Source organism: Peromyscus eremicus, chromosome 20 (assembly GCF_949786415.1).
Source record: "Peromyscus eremicus chromosome 20, PerEre_H2_v1, whole genome shotgun sequence".
Taxonomy (NCBI): Eukaryota; Metazoa; Chordata; class Mammalia; order Rodentia; family Cricetidae; genus Peromyscus; species Peromyscus eremicus.
In genome coordinates, this window is record NC_081436.1 from 23,083,409 (window position 1) to 23,099,030 (window position 15,622).

The window sequence follows — 15,622 nt, forward strand, 5'->3', positions numbered from 1 at the left end:
CGACAGTACGGGGCTCACTGAACGCGCCGCTGAATCGCTGGCTTCAGGAATGACCCTCTGTAAGAGACCTGCAGAGGAGCCTCGGGCCCCCAGAAACACCTTGCCTCCTAGCTCCACCGATGACGTCATGCACGCGCACCCCCCCAACCTGGAGGGAACCGTAAGGGAGGCAAAGGCTGGGGTGGGGGGAACCACAGACCTCGTGAGGTTCCCTTCCCCCTCCACCACCGCTCCCTGCCTCTTTCCTTAATCCAGTAATTAGTTATGTAATTATTTCTCCCATTGTCTCCTCTGCTTGTCGGTGGGCTCCAGCTGGCCAGGTTATGTCTTGTTTGCTATATCCAAAAACCTCCCAAACAGTGGGTGGTCAGTAAATACACCCTAGCCCTCATCATCATCATCCTGCCTCCCCCCTCAAATCCCAACAGTTTGACCTAAGGGCTCCAGGGTTTGTTTGTCTTTGAAACAGACTCTCTTGTAGTCTAGGAAGGCTTCTGGAACTCACCATGCCGTGTGGACGGGGATGACTTTGAACTTCCGATCCTGCTTCTTTATGTCAGCTATGGTGTTTCAGGCTGTGTTACCATACCCATCTATAACGAGCAATCTCTGATGCAGCTATTACACTATGATTCTATAAAACTGCTAGAAGAAAGCAAGAGAAAAATCTTTGTGGGTAGGCAGTGTTTCTTCTTTTTTACTTTTTTGTTTTTGGAGACAGGCTTTCTCTGTGTAACAGTCCTGGCTGTCCTGGAACTCACTTTGTAGACCAGGCTGGCCTCGAACTGACTGAGAGCCTCCTGCCTCTGCCTCCCAAGTGCTGGGATTAATGGTGTGCGCCACCACCGCCGCCTTCGCCTCATTATTTTGTGTTAGCATTTGCCTTCATGTTTCTATGTGCATCCTATAAGTGCAGTGCCTGGGGAGGCCAGAAGAGGGCGTGAGATCCCCTAGACCTGAAGTTACAGACCTTGGTGAGTCATTGTGTGGGTGCTGGGTCCACTGCAAGAGCAACAAGTGCTCCTCACTACAAACTCATTTCTCCAGCTCTTTCGTTGTGTGTCAAGGCCTCCCGCTGTAGTCAGGCTGTGACCTCAAACTCACTATGTAGCCCACGTTCAGTTCAAATTTGGGGTAATCTCATGTGCTGAGATCTCAGACATGAGCTACCACATCTAGTAAAGCGTTTTCTCAGAAGCACAAAGCATGTGCATGGCCAGGAAGGTTCCTGGGCTGAGCAGCCAACCCGTACTTACTACATGTTCTTCAAGGTTGTTGAAACATTCTCCTTCTTGTCTGTATTGACTTCATCCCAGAGTTCTGTGCCCGAGTTCGAGGCCGCAATGTAGATGAACACATTCGTGTCTTTCCATGTCTGAATTTATCCAATAACAATAAATTCACAAGGGGGAGCAGTTTCACCAGCAACAGTTTGCCAGATAATCAATCCTGCCTACCTCAGTAATCTAGCTGAGGTGAATGCAGGTTCTCTCTTTTTTCTTTTAAAGATTTATTACTTATTATGTATACAGTGTTCTGCTTGCGTGTATCCCTTCAGGCCAGAAGAAGGAGCCAGGTCTCATTATGGATGGTTGTGAGCCACCATGTGGTTGCTGGGAATTGAACCCAGGACCTCTGGAAGAACAGCCAGTGCTCTTAACCTCTGAGCCATCTCTCCAGCCCCCAGGTTCTCTTATGCTAATCTTAATTACTAAAATTAACTCTCTTGTCACACCCATCACACAGTAAATCAGTCGATCAATTTAGCTGCATATATGTATGTGGTTTATGAAATGAGTAGAGCGTTTAAAAGGTTACTGCATCGTTGACAAGGTTTCAGAAGTGGGCCGACAGAAATGCAAATATAATCTGCCTTAATCAGATAAGGAACCCAACCAGCCTGGGAGAAGAGGGTATTGATGTAGAGATCACTGAGAGTGGAGATGTAACCAGAGCTACGGGGATGCCAGGACAAGCCTGGGGGAAATAGCTCCAGCTCCAAACCTCCAGGGAGGTCGACAGGCACAGGAGTCAGCCATGTCCACAGCAAGGGACTGCGCTGAGCTTGAAGCCCAGGAACAGCTATTCCATTTATTTTTAATGAAAGCTTTTTGAACATTTTATTTATTCTTTTTATATGTATGGATGTTTTGTCTGCATGTATGTCTGTGCACCCGATATGGCAGTGCCCACAGAGGCCAAATGAGGGCATCAGGTTCACTGGGACTGAAATTACAGGCCACTGTGAGGCACTGTGTGGATGCTGGGAATCCACCGGAGTCCTCTGGAGGAGTAGTGCTCTTAACTACTGAGCTATTTCTCAAGACCCTATTTTTAATTTATTATTATTATATTCATTGTGTATGTATAAATCAGTAGGCAACTTGTGAGAGTTCTTTCCTCCCATTAAGTGAGTTCTAAGGATTGAATTCAGGTCATCAGGCTTGAAAAGTGCCTCATATTTTATTTGCCAGCCCTCGTATTTATTTATTTGTTTTGGAAGTTGCACAAGTAATTAATTCGAGTACCTTCATTTTGTTTTGTGTCTTCTTTGGAAAGAGGATCTCACTGTGTCACACTGGTTGTCCTGGAACTTGCTCTGTAGACCAGGCTGGCCTGAAACTCACAGAGATCTGCCTTCTTCTGTCTTCCCAGTGTTGGGATAAAGGCGTACACCACTTTGTAAAGAATATAGCAGACTATACAGAGCCATCTGGGGAGTACCTTCACACCCACGTACTGCACTCCCACAGGCATTCAGTGTGATGGGCCCTGCCAATCAGCTAGGGATGGATGGATGGATTCCTCATGTGTAGTTGGCCCTGGTGAAATAGATTATGTGATTCTGCGTATATGTCCTGGTCCTGCTTCCTGGCATACAGCCCCTAAAGCTCTTGGAATCTCTAAACTGATGTTCCCTTTCTGCATGCTAATGAGTGTACTAGAACCTCAGCCTCCAGCCTGCACAGAGGTTCTGGTAATCCTTTACCGAAAGGACCTCTGGGAGGACATCCGAATAGCCATCTACTCACCATTAGAGTAACCCCATCTTTGTTATTAAGCACTGTGGCAAAAGATTATGGTTTCAAAATGTCTGTGTAACCCTCCTAATTTCTGAACCAGGTTGGCTGTGACCCTAGAATTTGGGAAGTAGAGACTGGAGTGCTGTGGGATGGTCTGTATGTCAAGTGTGTTGCTGATTGGTCAATAAATAAATCACTGATTGGCCAGTGGCCAGGCAGGAAGTATAGGCGGGACAAGGAGGAGAATAAAGCTGGGAAGTGGAAGGCTGAGTCAGAGAGACACTGCCAGCTGCCATGATGACAAACAGCATGTGAAGATGCTGGTAAGCCACGAGCCATGTGGCAAGGTATAGATTAATAGAAATGGATTAATTTAAGCTGTAAGAACAGTTAGCAAGAAGCCTGCCACGGCCATACAGTTTGTAAGCAATATAAGTCTCTGTGTTTACTTGGTTGGGTCTGAGTGGCTGTGGGACTGGCAGGTGAGAGAGATTTGTCCTGACTGTGGGCCAGGCAGGAAAACCATAGCTACACTGGAGCAGTGGTTCAAGGCTGGCTTCAGCACTTCAGCAGTTCAAGGCTGGCTTCAGCACTTCAGCAGTTCAAGGCTGGCTTCAGCACTCCAGCGGTTCAAGGCTGGCTTCAGCACTTCAGTTCCAGTGTCAGCCTGGGTTACTTGAGACTGTCTCAAAAGAGCAACAAACAGACTAGAGAGGGGGCTCAGAGCAAATGCTGCTCTTGCAGTGGGCCAAAGTTCAGATGCTAGCAGTCATGCTGGGTGGTTCATAACCTATAACTCCAACTCCAGAGGGATCTGCTGCCTATAGCCTCTTTGGGCACCTGCATTCCAGTGTACATACCCACACACAGACACATACATATAAAATAAGTGAATAAATAAATAAAGGAAAAAATTACAAGTAAAATAAATCTTCCTTGTTTTTGCCTTCAAAGGTTTCCCATTAAGCCAGGGAAATGACTCCGTAGGTAAAGTGCTTTCATTGAAAGCATGAGGACCTGAGTTCCAAACCCAAATACTCCTATTTAAAAAGTTATATATAAGCCGGGCAGCAGTGGCGCATACCTTTAATCCCAACACTCAGGAGGCAGAGCCAGGCGGATCTCTCTGAGTTCAAGGCCAGCCTGGTCTACAGAGTAAGATCCAGGACAGGCACTAAAATTACACAGATAAACCCTGTCTCAAAAAAAAAAAAAAGTTATATCTAGTAGGACACACCTGTAATCCCAGAGTTAGGAGGTAGAGACAGATAAATCCTGGGGGCTTATTGGCCAGCCAGTATAGCTACCCCAAATGGCTTCTGTCTCCAGGTTTATTGAAAGACTCGGTCAAAAATAAAGTGGAAGTCAGAGACAGGAAGATCTCTGAGTTGGAGGCCAACCTGGTCTACAGAGTGAGTTACAGGACAGCCAGGGCTACACAGAGAAACCCTGTCTCGAAAAACAAAACAAATAAGGTGGAAACAGCCCTGTGGAGACAGGTGGATCTGTGTGTTTTGGAATAACCTAGTCTACATACTGAGTTCAGGCTACATGGTGAGACCTTATCTCAAAAGATAAAAAATAAAATAAAATAAAAAGAGGGGCTGGAGAGGCGGCTCAGAGGTTAAGAGCACTGGCTGTTCTTCCAGAGGACCTGAGTTAAATCCCCAGCAACCACATGGTGGCTCACAACCATCTATAATGAGATCTGGTGCCCTCTTCTGGCGGACCAGGATACATGCAGACAGAACAGTATACAAAATAAATAAATAAATCTTTAAACAATAAAAATAAAAAGAAGGGACTGGAGAGAGGGCTCAGCAGTTAAGATGACTTGCTGTTCTTGCAGAGGACCCTAGTTCAGTTCCCAGCACCCACACTGTGACTCACAACCATTGTAATACCAGTAATTCCAGTTCCAGAGGATCTGATCTCCTTTCTGATCTCCCCAAGTATCTTGCAAGGAAAACACACACACCATACATACACACACATACTAATAATAAAAATAATTTAGAAGTGGGTAAGGAGCCGCATTTAAAAAATTAAGTAAGCTGGGCAGTGGTGGTGCACACCTTTGATTCCAGCACTTGGGAGGCAGAGGCAGGTGGATCTCTGTGAGTTTGAGGTCAGCCTGGACTACAGAGCTAGTTCCAGGACAGCCAGGGCTACACAGAGAAACCCTGTCTCAAAGAACAAAAAAACAAACAAAAAACACTAAAATAAGGAGCTAGTGAGATGGCTTAGAGGTTAAAAGCACTGGCTGTTCTTCCAGAGGACCCAGATTCGATTCCCAACATCCACATGGTAGATCACAATAGTCTGTAACTCCAGATGCTTTCTTGGGGCCTCTGTAGGCTCCAGGCACACACAAACAAACAGGCAAAAGCACAACACTTAAATAGTAAATACAAGCTGGGCGGTGGTGGCGCACGCCTTTAATCCCAGCACTCAGGAGGCAGAGCCAGAAGAATATCTGTGAGTTCAAGGCCAGCCTGGACTACCCCAAGTGAGTTCCAGGAAAGGCACAAAGCTACACAGAGAAACCCTGTCTCGAAAAACAAAAACAAAACAGTAATAAAAACTAATGTGAGTTGGGCTAGATATAGCTCTTTTGGCAGAGGGCTTCCATAGCCAACACCAACAACAAACCCGAAAGAAAGCCCTTCTTAGGCTCATGAACACCATGAAAGAGAAAGAAGGCAGACAAGACTGTAAGAGTTGAAGGCAGGGGTGGAGTATCCGAATGCTGTCCTCCAGGAATGACGTGGACGTTGCTGTCTTGAATTCTCTGTGATTACCTGCACAAGATTTGACCTGTCACCGTTCAATTACAGGAAGAGCAGGGGAGTTCACAAACGCCCATCTCCCCTAGAGGACCTAAAGCCTGTTAAATGGTTGCTAGGGGAGGGATACTTTCTTCAGCCACTGGTAAGATGTCCATGCTTTTCCCATAAATAACTCCTTAACCGTGACCCCGGAAGTAATTCTAATAAAACTCACTGACTAATCACCAACTATTAGAACAACAGGAAAGACACGAAAGCAGACGGAAAACTATCTGGGAAGAGGAAAGTGATCAGCAGAGTGGAAGCAGGTCCAAAGAGGGTAATAAGGGGTACGTCCAATTGCAGCGGCTCACACACGTGTATAAAGATGTCACAGTGAAGTTAACTAATGCTAAGAGTTAATAACATGCTAATAACAAACTTTTTCAAAAGTGACCCGAAAAGAAAATCATTCATCATCTCATGGGCTATCAACACCCCAGAGAGAGGGGATTCAGGGCTGTGGCAGTTTTTTTAAAGTTCCTACTTAAATCAGCTGAGAAGATTAGATGAAGTTTTAGTTTAGTTTTGTTTTGTTTCTCCTGCAGGTGCTATTTGTTCAGATTTTCAAAAAAGTATTTGTGTGTGTCACAGTGCTTGTGGAGTTTAGAGGACAACTTGTGGGAGTTGGTTTTGAGTCCCTGGGATAGAATTCAGGTCTTCCAGAGCATTTGCACCCTTTAAAGGCTAAGCCACCTTGCAGAACCTGTCCACCTTGCAGAACCTGTCCAGATGATTTTAGCTGAACGTTTCTGTCACTGTGTATTCAAAAATAGTCATTTCTGGCTCCACGTAGACAGCTGAGAGCGTTTGCTTGGCTGGCAGCCGGGGCTTTGCCAGACTGCTTGGGCTTGACAGGATTCTCAATACTGCTTCTCTATGGCTCAGTTTACATGCTTATGGAGGATGGGAAACATACCAACCTGTAGAGTTAATATTTACCAAGCACGTGGTGTGGCCTCTGCCTGATACATAGAAAAATAAAAGCCAGGCATAGTGATGCACACCTTTAATTCCAGCACTAGGGAGGCTGAGGCTGAGGATGTCTGTGAGTTCAAGGCCAGCCTGGTCTACAAAGTGAGACCCTGTCTCAAATAAATAAATAAAATCTAAAATATCTTGTGGTGAAATTTGTAATTATGCTGGGGGATGTAGCCCAGTGGTAGAATGTTTAACTAGCATGTATGAAGTCCTAAATTCAATCTCTAGTACCTAAAAAAAAAATTCTTAATTTTAAACTTGGTAGTGGTGGTGCACGCCTTTAATCGCAGCACTCAGGAGCCAGAGGCAGACAGATCTCTGTGAGTTCAAGGCCAGCCTGGTTTACAGAGCTAGTTCTAGGACAAGCAGGGCTACACAGAGAAACCCTGGAAAACCCCCCCAAAAAATAAAAAACAAAACAAAAAACCCTTAATTTTGACACAATCAAATATAATTACTTTATTCTTTATGGCTTGTGTTTCTAAGATTCTGGGGTTAAAAGTATTTGACTTGTGAAGGAAGGCTGGAAAGATGGCTCAGTGGTTAAGAGCACTGGCTGTTCTTACAGAAGACATGGGTTCATTCTCAGCACTCACATAAAATGGCTCACACCTAGCTGTAACTCCAGTTCCAGGGTATCTGCAGACACTGAATGTATGTGGTATACAGACAAGAATGTAGGCAAAATGCCTATATACATAAAATAAAAATAATAAAGAAATTTTTCTTTTCTTTTTTTTTCCCCCCCAAGATAGGGTTTCTCTGTGTAGTTTTGGTACCTGTCCTGGAACTCACAGAGATCTGCCTGCCTCTGCCTCCCTGAGTGCTAGGATTAAAGGTGTGCACCATTGCTGCCTAGCAAAAAATAATAAATTTTTTAAAAGTCTTTTTTCCATGTGTGTTACCATTGTTGCTTCCTGTGTGTATGTGTGCAGGTGTGTGCTTGCATGCATGTGTGTGTGTGTGTGTGTGTGTGTGTGTGTGTGTGAGTTCAAGTCCAGCCTAGTCTACAAAGTGAGTTCCAGGACAGTCAGGGCTACACAGAGAAACCCTGTCTTGTTTGTTTTGAAACAGAGTCTCACTGGGACACCAGGCTGGCCTCAAACTGTGTGTCACCACATTGGGCCCTATTTTATTTGATTTTATTTTTGTGTCTCCATGTGTGCATGCCTGAGCAGGTGTCTGAGAAAGCTGTAAGATGTCTGGTTCACAGGAGCTGGAGTTACTGAACTCAGATCATCTGAAACAGCAGTAAATAGTCCTAACAGATAAGCCCCCACCCCCTCCAGCCCTTATTTTAGCTTTTGAGACAAGGTCTTGTATTCCAGGCTAGCTTCAGACTCAATATGTAGCTAAGAACAACCTAGAAATCCTGATTCTCCTACTCTCACCCGCCAAGTGCTATGATTACAGAGGTGAACCACTATGACTGTTTTTACACTGTACTGGCTTCATGCATCCTAGGCAAAGACTCCAGCAAGTAAGGCACAATTTCTAGCCCAAAAGTCCTAAGTTGTTTAAGTGTTCGTTTTTTATTTTATTTTTATTTTATTTTTTTGGTTTTTCCAGACAGAGTTTCTCTGTGTAGCTTTGGAATCTGTCCTGGAAATCACTATGTAGACCAGGCTAGCCTTGAACTCACAGAAATCCACCTGCCTCTGCCTCCCGAGTGCTGGGAATAAAGATGTGTGCCACCAACGCCCGGCTATTTTATTTTTTTTGAGACAGAATCTCACCATAAAGCCTTGGCTGGCTTGCAGGTACCTACATAGACCAGATTGGCCTTGAACTCACAGAGACCCGCCTGCTTCTGCCTCCCAGGATTAAATAACTTCTTAAGGATATTCTGCACTTGTTACCCCTCCCACTTTCAGAAATTTTCTTTCTTACTTTTCTTTAATAAAGCTATGTTCTCACTCCTAAAAATGTTTTTTTTTTTTTTTTCTTTATCTGGAGAGATGGTTCTGTAGTTAAGAAAACTTGTTGTTATCCCAGGGGAGCGGGGTTTGGTTTACAGCACTCACTACTGTCTGCAACTCCAGTTCCAGGGGATCTGACACCCTCCTCTGACTTTCACAGACGCCAGGCACACACGTGGTGCACATACATACACCCTGTCAAAATACCCATACATACATTATAACATGAATAAATCTAAAAATTAAGAATAAAATATGGGGCCTGGAGAGATGGCTCCGCGGTTAAGAGCAGTGACTGCTCTTTCAGAGGACTCGGGGTTCAAGTCCAGCACCCACATGGCGACTCACAACTGTCTGTAACTCCAGTTCCAGGGGATCCGTCTCCCTAACACGGGCAGACAGGCAGACATGCAGGCAAAACACCAATGCACGTTAAAAAAACAAACAAAAAGAAGAAGAAAGAACAAAATGTGAACGGGAACATGGCATCTAGGTACTGCAATGTCCGAGTCCGGACTTGATGGAGGTGTGCCCGAAATCATGGCGTATTAAAGCAACTTGTTGTTGCATAAAAATCACTGGCTAGGCAGAGAGCAAACGAGTTTCATCCAGTCTTTCCAACTTAAAAGCTCGTGAGCTCGCACATCAGTTCCATGTAACTAAGCCTGCTTCAACGAGATTGCTTTCGATCCTGTGTAGGGCTGAAAGGGTTAGTACGGGATGACTCAATTCTAGAGGCGACAGCGTAGCGCACGGACACAAGCAATGCAGCCATTTTTCTTCACGATCATCAAGTTTGGCTGCTACAGAACGCCGTAGATTCATTACATTCGGTGCGGCAGCGTCTCCGAGGCTTTCTGCAACGTTTGAACCCAACCGCTTGCCGTACGGACGCTACTGGTCAATCCCAAGTGGGCGGGAAAGGGACGTTCGGTGCGTGCGTCCTTCGACCCGACGTCCACTGCGGCAGCACGCTCGCACGCTGAAGGGGGCGGAGCCATTCAGTGGCTTTATATAGTCTGCGCGGACGCCGGGCCGACCTCTATCGGCGGCGTGTGACTGCGAGATGGTACGTGTGGCAATGCGGGCTGTCTCCTAGGTTCTGTGCCAGGGTATCCGCGACCCATCGGCGCCATCGCGGCCTGCCCATCACCGAGAAGCCGCTCTAGGAGCCCAAGGCGCATGGCGCGGGCCGCGACGGGGCCTAGACCTCTCTGGAGGACGTGCGGCCTGGGCCTGTGGGGGAGGCCACGGGCTGGCCGCACGCCTGAAGGCCCTTCTTGTTTTAAAACGGCTTATTTTTTTGGTTTTGACGCCGATTTTGTCTTGGTTGAGCATTTGGCCAGCCTGGTAGAGGCCGCGGTCTTTGGATTGCATTGACTTAAGGCGGGAGCCATTGTGCGAAGCGTAAACGAATTTCCATTTTGGAATGTGCTTCCGCGAAAGGAAAGGGGGGTCTCCGGAGTTCCCAGAAGCCACAAATGATGAACCTTCTGACGGGCGGACAGAAACTCTGTGCTGATTGTCATGTTCTGATTTGGCGTTGGGAATCCTAGAGGCCTACCTGTAAAGGGCTGACGCTCGACGCGCCATGTGGCCATTTAGCAGTGAGTCATAAATGCTCGAACGTAAACGAGCTCGTTTAGGAATTTTTAATAGTTTTGTACTGATTATGAAGGGCGCATGGCCGTGTTTAAAGTTAACGTTAGCAAAAGCCCTGTTGAGATCTACTATCTGAGATTACTTAAGAGTGACATGCTTTCCTCGGTATAGTGGGTTGATCCAAGCAGTTGTAATGTGTGTGATTTTCTCCCCCAGTCTCACAGGAAATTCTCTGCTCCCAGGCATGGGTCCTTGGGCTTCTTGCCTCGGAAGCGCAGCAGCCGGCATCGTGGGAAAGTGAAGAGCTTCCCCAAGGATGACCCTTCCAAGCCTGTTCATCTCACAGCCTTTCTAGGCTACAAGGCTGGCATGACCCATATCGTCCGGGAAGTTGACAGACCAGGATCCAGTACGTAGAGTGCTTCCTTGTCCCAACTTGGGCCTGGGTATACTTTCATTCAGGAATGGTTGGTACTGGAGTAAATTTGCAAAGCCACAGCAGATGTTCTACCATGGGTGGCTTGTGCTTTTGAGTCTGAAACAGGTGACTTAGGTGACAGTGCCCACTTAATGGTGTAATGTGCTAGGCAGATAATGTGGCCCTGTGTAAAATCCTGTGGGGATGGAGTTAAAGTTGGTCTTTCCCACCCACGTGGATGCCTGAGGATCAAAACTTAGTCCTCAGAATGGAGTGCTCTCTTGCATCCTTAGCTTTAAGCATGTGACATTTTGCCAATACTTCCTTTCATCAAAGGTGATAGTCACTACCAGGCTTAATGTCTGTTCTAACAGCAAGCATGCAGAATGAGAAGTGTAGGGTAGGTATAGTGAAACACCTGGGAACTTAGGCATCAACTGTAGTAAAGAGCTCCCTTTGCAGAGCCTGGAGATGTGAAGAGTAGTCCTGGAAGGCCAGAGAGGGCCAACTGATGGGGTGGCAGGCAGAAAGACTTGTGGATCCGTGAGTGTGTTGGTAGTTGTCCGTCCACTGATGTCCATTTGCCTTCACAGAGGTGAATAAGAAAGAAGTTGTGGAAGCTGTAACCATTGTGGAAACACCACCCATGGTAGTTGTGGGCATCGTGGGATATGTCGAAACCCCACGAGGCCTCCGGACCTTCAAGACAGTATTTGCTGAGCACATCAGTGATGAGTGTAAAAGGCGTTTCTACAAGAACTGGTGAGGAGACGAGCCAGGGAGCTAGAATTTAGGATATTTTTTTCCCCTTCAAGGCAGGGTTTCTCTAGCCCTGGATGTCCTGGAACTAATTGTGGACAAAGCTGACCATCCATTTGCCTCCCAAGTACTGGGATTAAAGGCGTATGCCACCACTTAGCTTGTACTGGGTTTCTTTGCAAGTACATTGATCAGAGGTTTCTGGAGATAGTCCTTGGTTTTTTTTTTTTTTAAGCTAAAATCTGACTCCATTAATCCTCATGGGTGGTTGGAGTTGGTGTTTTGATACTGAAATGGCAGATGCAGCTGGGAAATAATTAACAGACAAGCCTCATTCGTTGAGTTTGTCCTTTGAACGGGAGCCTTGACTGTACCATACAAGTCCCTCGCCTCTGGCCTGTGTTCCTGGGTCCCTGATAGCATTACTGTGAAATGTTCCCCCAGGTAGAGAAAGGGAGATTCTGGTGCCCTGGAGCAAGAATTGTGTTCTATATGTGTGTGGCTTACATTAACCTGTGGACCTCTGCTCAGCTCCGCTCGGCTCTGCCCGATGAGCTCCATCCAGGCTCCGCTTGCCGGTGGAAAAGGCTCCTTAGAAGCCGGCAATGAGCCCTATGCCCACATGGTGCCAGTCTGCCTTCCTCTCACACCTTGCAAGGGTGATGAAGGCCTGCACCGGGCCCCTCCCCCAACTCTGCTCTGCTCCTGAAGGCACAAATCTAAGAAGAAGGCCTTTACCAAATACTGTAAGAAATGGCAGGATGACATGGGCAAGAAACAGCTGGAGAAGGACTTCAACAGCATGAAGAAGTACTGCCAAGTCATCCGCATCATTGCCCACACTCAGGTGAGCACCTGTCACCTAGGAGCGAGGGAGGCTTTATTGGCTCCTGTTCAGTTTGTCATTCCACAGGGTTTGGGGGCATTAGGACATTCAGGTGTCTTAAAACAATTCCATCAGCAGCTTACTTGCAGCTTCAGCTTGCCTCTTGGCCAGGGGTGGTGTACTCTACTGGTGTCTCTAACCAGCAGAGGGCACTGTGGCACCTTACTCCATCTAGGCTTTCTGTGATCAGCTCACCCATCAACGCTTAATTGATGGGAGTCTAGTAGCAAGGTGCTGGCACTGTCCTGTAGTGGCATTGTTATTTAATTGAAAATTTCAGGCTGTTAACCATAATAGACTTCTTCTAGTCTTGCTTTATCCTTTGCTTACCTGGAACTCATTGACATTGAAATGATGGTGTGAGTCTGGGTTCATGTATTTTGTTTTCTAAACAGATAGCCCATTAGATGGGTCACAGGCACCATTTAAAAATCTTCCTGTCTCAGGGTATGGGCTACTTGGCTCATTTTGACAGCCAGCCAATCACTATAATAAAAAGATGGCTGACAACCTCATCTGAGCTTTCTCCACTTCTTCCTAGATGCGTCTGCTTCCTCTGCGCCAGAAGAAGGCACACTTGATGGAGATCCAGGTGAATGGGGGCACTGTAGCTGAGAAGCTGGACTGGGCCCGGGAGAGGCTGGAGCAGCAGGTGCCTGTGAACCAGGTGTTTGGACAGGATGAGATGATTGATGTCATCGGGGTGACAAAAGGCAAAGGCTACAAAGGTAAGCTTTGGTAGTGGGGTGTGACCTGGATGTTCTGTGATGAGGCCTTGGAATGTGCTGGACACAGCACCCGAGTAACACTGCGGAAGCGTTTCCTGTTGCCTTCCTTCTGAGAACAGCATCCCTGGTCAGCATGATTGAGGTTCTAGGGATTGGGTGAAACTTTGATTTACTTTTGGACATTAAATGTTAAACTGTCTTAAAATCAAAGACATGGCAACCTCTGGCCTCCACTTATGTGTATGCAGATGCAAATACTTGGGGCCAAGGACTGTTTCGGCAGACACCATTCAGTCTAATTTGAAATATGGGATGGTATTCAGCCCCTCTTAGTTCACCCATTGTGTCATAAATACGTAATTCAGTCGTTTCGTCACAGATACCTCAAGATAGTCTAGGTGTGCACTAGCAGGGGAGGGAGGGAGTTGTGTCCGGACCCTTGTAACAGTGACATGCTCTCTCCAGGGGTGACCAGTCGGTGGCACACAAAGAAACTGCCCCGTAAGACCCATCGCGGGTTGCGCAAGGTTGCCTGTATTGGAGCCTGGCACCCTGCCCGTGTGGCCTTCTCTGTGGCTCGAGCTGGGCAGAAAGGCTACCATCATCGAACAGAGATTAACAAGAAGGTAAGGCTGACTGGGATCCTGCAGGGGGGAGGCTCTCAGTCCCGTAGGACAGTCACTGGTGAGAACCCACATCTCCAACCCTTGCCCAGGGAATTTTTAAAACGTTCGTTTTATAAGCAGTGTTTCTGCTTATTAGATGAGTAATGGCCGCGTGGCATCGGCTGGCTGCCTTGGAAGTTTTTTAAGTCAGACTCATGTGGCCCAAGATGGTTGGTGACTAGTTGAAGAGGACTAACTTTACTTTCCTGGGTCCTCTTGAGTGTTGTCGTCCAGCAGTTAGCAGTATTTTTGATCAGGTCCATGTACCTGGAAAACACATCTGTAGACTCACTTCCAGACTGGGTACCAGACTGGTTGCTGATCCACCCACGCTTGGTCCTTCGGACTATCTTATCAGTTACTGATGTTGTGTTTGTCAGATTTACAAGATTGGTCAAGGCTACCTCATCAAGGATGGGAAGCTGATCAAGAACAACGCATCTACCGACTACGACCTGTCTGACAAGAGCATCAACCCTCTGGTGAGTGCTGGCTTCTGTGGGATGGCACTCATACGTGCCTCCTGTACCTACCCACTGCCTAGCTGTGCTTGTGCTGGTGGGGTGGTGAGGAGTGGGTCTCAGCTGTTCTGTGATGAGGCTCTGGAATGTGCGCTGGGCACAGCGCCCGAGTGAGACTGAGGAACCATTCCCTGTTGCCTTCCTTCTGAGAACAGCTTTGCTGACCATGATTGCCTCTGATGCAACCAACTGGCCACATTCTTAATTTGACCAATAACTTGGATTCTCTAGGGTGGTTTTGTCCATTATGGTGAGGTGACCAATGACTTCGTCATGCTCAAAGGCTGTGTGGTGGGAACCAAGAAGCGAGTGCTCACTCTGCGCAAGGTAAGACTAACAAGGTCTGTCCAGGGGTTGAATTCCTAGAAGAAGGGAATATGGCCCGCCCTCCCTCACATGGCGGTTTCCATAGCTTACCTGAGTTCTGCCATTCAGCCTCATGTCAGCTTTTGAGCTGTCTGGGTGTCAGTCACTGACCTTTTTTTTTTTTTTTTTTTCTTTTGGCCCACAGTCCTTGCTGGTGCAGACCAAACGACGTGCTCTGGAGAAGATTGACCTGAAATTCATTGACACCACCTCCAAGTTTGGCCACGGTCGTTTCCAGACCATGGAGGAGAAGAAAGCATTTATGGTAAGGACCTGCATGTCCCGTTTTGTCTTGAGTGTGTGTTTGCCTCCTTGGCTGTGTGCAAGGATAGTGGAGACTGACTCCTGCTCTTTGTCTTCCACAGGGACCACTCAAGAAAGACCGCATTGCCAAGGAGGAAGGTGCCTAATGCCAGAAGCACTTTGCGCAGCTGGTGGGGTCTCAATAAAAGTTTTTCCAGTGACATTGCCTTCTCGTTTTCTGTAGGGCCATGGTCAGCCATTGATTTGGGGGGGGCGTTCAATACTGACACTAAGTGGTGAGGGCCCTAGAGTGTTGTTAAAAATGTTTGGCTTAATGCCTGAGCGACTGAGGGGCAATATAATATGTCCCTCCTGTGTCTTCTGGATCTGGAAGGTCTGTTTACAGAGCTTGGGTGACACCAGGATTGTGACAAGTGGAGGTAGGACTTGATGTCATTCCTTTGGCAGCACTGATTGCTAGGACTTCTGGCCTGATTAAGTATGCAGGTTTGGGGTGATACACATGGTAGCTTCCAGTTGGAGCTTGGCAATGAGGAGGCTGAGGCAGGACGACTACACAGTGAGATTTTGTCTTAAACAAACCAAGCTGGGCAGTAGTGGTGCACGCCTTTAATCCCAGCACTCTGGAGGCAGAGGCAGGCAGATCACTGAGTTCAAGTCCA

At 47.0% G+C, this 15,622-nt stretch overlaps 1 protein-coding gene and 4 non-coding genes across 5 annotated transcripts; all 5 read left to right on the forward strand.

Moving 5' to 3' along the window:
• The first annotated feature begins 9,688 nt into the window (after positions 1-9,688).
• Rpl3 (ribosomal protein L3) lies at positions 9,689-15,160 on the forward strand. The gene is made up of 10 exons (XM_059247065.1): positions 9,689-9,820; positions 10,570-10,762; positions 11,365-11,533; positions 12,242-12,377; positions 12,958-13,144; positions 13,610-13,770; positions 14,190-14,291; positions 14,562-14,657; positions 14,842-14,961; positions 15,062-15,160. The coding sequence occupies exons 1-10, from the start codon at positions 9,818-9,820 to the stop codon at positions 15,104-15,106; spliced, it is 1,212 nt and encodes a 403-aa protein (XP_059103048.1). The 5' UTR covers positions 9,689-9,817; the 3' UTR covers positions 15,107-15,160.
• LOC131897240 (small nucleolar RNA SNORD43) lies at positions 10,228-10,291 on the forward strand. Its single transcript, XR_009375602.1, has one exon. It is a non-coding gene; the product is annotated as a small nucleolar RNA SNORD43 (small nucleolar RNA).
• LOC131897250 (small nucleolar RNA U82P) lies at positions 12,187-12,241 on the forward strand. The gene has a single exon (XR_009375611.1). It is a non-coding gene; the product is annotated as a small nucleolar RNA U82P (small nucleolar RNA).
• LOC131897248 (small nucleolar RNA U83B) lies at positions 13,173-13,264 on the forward strand. Its single transcript, XR_009375609.1, has one exon. It is a non-coding gene; the product is annotated as a small nucleolar RNA U83B (small nucleolar RNA).
• Positions 14,393-14,486, forward strand: LOC131897246 (small nucleolar RNA U83B). Its single transcript, XR_009375608.1, has one exon. It is a non-coding gene; the product is annotated as a small nucleolar RNA U83B (small nucleolar RNA).
• Positions 15,161-15,622: the final 462 nt, after the last annotated feature.

Excerpts from the sequence above, each read along its gene's own strand:
- Rpl3 (XM_059247065.1), top strand. Across the intron at positions 13,771-14,189 it reads GAACAGAGATTAACAAGAAG|ATTTACAAGATTGGTCAAGG; the intron begins GTAAGGCTGACT and ends TGTGTTTGTCAG. Across the intron at positions 14,292-14,561 it reads ACAAGAGCATCAACCCTCTG|GGTGGTTTTGTCCATTATGG; the intron begins GTGAGTGCTGGC and ends TGGATTCTCTAG.